Source organism: Platichthys flesus, chromosome 24 (genome assembly GCF_949316205.1).
Source record: "Platichthys flesus chromosome 24, fPlaFle2.1, whole genome shotgun sequence".
NCBI classification, from domain to species: Eukaryota; Metazoa; Chordata; class Actinopteri; order Pleuronectiformes; family Pleuronectidae; genus Platichthys; species Platichthys flesus.
In genome coordinates this window covers 2,298,347-2,300,845 of record NC_084968.1, presented here as the reverse complement: position 1 = coordinate 2,300,845, position 2,499 = coordinate 2,298,347, and the positions used below count along the sequence as shown (strand labels likewise).

The 2,499-nt window shown below is 42.7% G+C and overlaps 1 protein-coding gene across 1 annotated transcript; it reads right to left on the bottom strand.

Annotated features, from left to right (window-relative positions):
- Positions 1–712: 712 nt before the first annotated feature.
- LOC133950256 (C-type mannose receptor 2-like) lies at positions 713–2,000 on the bottom strand. The gene is made up of 4 exons (XM_062384513.1): positions 1,964–2,000; positions 1,490–1,861; positions 1,036–1,389; positions 713–828 (listed from the first exon to the last, which is right to left on the bottom strand). Exons 1-4 carry the CDS (start codon positions 1,998–2,000, stop codon positions 713–715), a joined length of 879 nt encoding a protein of 292 aa, XP_062240497.1.
- Between the last annotated feature and the right edge of the window lie 499 nt (positions 2,001–2,499).

The following is a 2,499-nucleotide window of genomic DNA, read 5'->3' as shown; positions in this document are numbered from 1 at the left end:
CTCAGCTACCAAGATATTTGTCTGCTGGAAGTTTGTATTTTGTGATCGTCACAAAGCAATCATGCCAAAATCAGGATTGATGTTTCCTGTTCGCAAAATAAAAAACTGCAGATCTACATTAGCAATACCTTGAAGAATATCTCATCTCATCATCTCTCATCTCATCGTCATCCGCTTATCCGGATCAAGCAGGGGGCCCCAGACTTCCCTTTCCCGGGCCACATTGACCAGCTCTGACGGGGGATCCCGAGGCGTTCCCAGGCCAGTGTTGAGATATAATCTCTCCACTTAGTCCTGGGTCTTCCCCGAGGTCTCCTCCCCACTGGACGTGCCTGAAAAACCTCCCAAGGGAGGCGCCCAGTGGACATCCTTACCAGATGCCCGAACCACCTCAGCTGACTCCTTTCTAAGTAAAGGAGCAGCGGCTCTAATCCGAGTTCCTCACGGATGACTGAGCTTCTCACCCTATCCCTAAGGGAGACGCCAGCCACCCTTCTGAGAAAACTCATCTCGGCCGCTTGAAGAATAATCTGTCATAAATCATTAAAGGAGTCAATATGATTATAACTCTTCTTTCCATTGTTGTGGCAGTTTTGCATTGTAGAACATCTGAGACTGGAGATTTTTTACATTCACTCGTCTCCTTCATGGTTATTTGATGATGTCAAACTCTGTAATACATCTGTCCAGGGTCTATGAATGACTTAATGTTTCAGGGTGGATTTTGGAGACTTGCCTGTTTCAGAATTTGTACTTTCACAGCAGGGTCATGCAGGTCCAAAGAGGAGTCCTCTAGCTTCACCCTCATCTTCACCACAGTCTTCACTGCTGCTTAGACAAAGAACGAGGAGAGAAACAAAACAAAATTTTAATGTGGTGTAGTTTTGTGAAACCTACAGTTATTGCTATAGAGATAGAACTACTCAGATCTTTAGTTTAAAGACTGCATGTTGCCCACAAGCCATTTTGATCAGGCCTGTCAGAAAACTCACAAATAAATAATAAGCAACAGTACAATAAAAAAAAGATTCTCACTTGTGATGCTGTAGCAGACAAACGGTTTTCTTTCTTCACAGGAAAATATCCTCCATTTTCCTCCCTGCTCCAGATCTGCAACACCACATACGACTTTCATCGAGCCAAGTGGGTTTCCACCCTGATACCAGGAGCTGAATGAGTAGTTACTCCCGTCAGACCAGTAAATCTCAGGATCTCTGTACAAACCGAACCATACCCATGTGGAAGCTATTATCATGAGCCGTAACTTGTTGTTGTCAGCGGCATTCGTCACAGTGGCCAGATCTGTGTAGTGTTCTCTGCAGTGCCTCTGAGCCTCGGACCAAATCTTTCCTGTATCCACTCGCACAAATTCAGAATCCTCTAATGTTCCTGCATTTAAGTTTGAGAACAAAAGAGGGATTGTTGAGATCACACAATAGTCGTATACATTATGTTTTATAGTAAAGATCAGTATAAAGCACAACATTACCATTGTAGCAAATAAATGGCTTCTTCGCATTGACAGTATCAGCCCATCCTCCATTTGGATTCGTGGTCACATAGGCCACATCGGCTGCTAAAATGTTTGGTTCACCAGTCAACCATTTCCTATATTCAGCTCCACTCTGGTTGAAACCATCTGACCACTTCCAGTCAATATGACTGTACAGGCCAATCCAAACCTCAGAGCTGTGACCAGCGGCAGATACTGTGTCGTTAAGTTTCTTAATTTCTTCAGTGTTTCCAATAGTGGCCAGGTCTGTGTACTTCTCTCTGCAGTAGCTCTGAGCTTCAGTCCAAGTCTTTGCTTCAGACAAAAAGTGGTACTGATGGAGGAGGCATTCGGAGAAGGTTAGGCACCCTGAGGATGAAACCAGTTATTTTTGTTATGTATGAGGACTCAAATTAATCTCTATATTCAGATTTCCTGTTAGACATCATTCAAACAGTTAAATTCACTGACCTGAGAGACACAAGACACCAATGAAGATCCCTTCCATCCTGATGCTGCTCTGTGGACTGTCTGTGCCAGTGTTCACCACTAACACCTAACTTAACTAGTTCTAATGCAGCTTTAGGGAAATGTAACAGCAGCTCCTCCTCTTCTACTGACAATACTCAGTGTTCTGTTGAACTCTATATGCAAAAAGGCAAAGATGCAAACAACAACATTGTTCTCATTTACCTCTGGTGGCATCTCACTATGCAGATAGTTCTGATTGTATGTGACCCAGACTGGTCTCTGCCTCCACCCCTGTGCAGCTGGTGAGTGAATGAATGTCTGTTTGTCTTGCTCACACCGTGGATCCAATGATACCTCTGTGACAGGGATGTTTGAAATGTTTATCTATTAATGTTGAGATCACCTCTAATTCCATCCAATATGTAGATAAGATGGAAATAAGGATGAAAAGAGAAGAAAAATAAATGATGATGATGAGAATTATTATTAATATACTGCTATCATCTACTTTATGATTTTTTTCAATTATAACAACC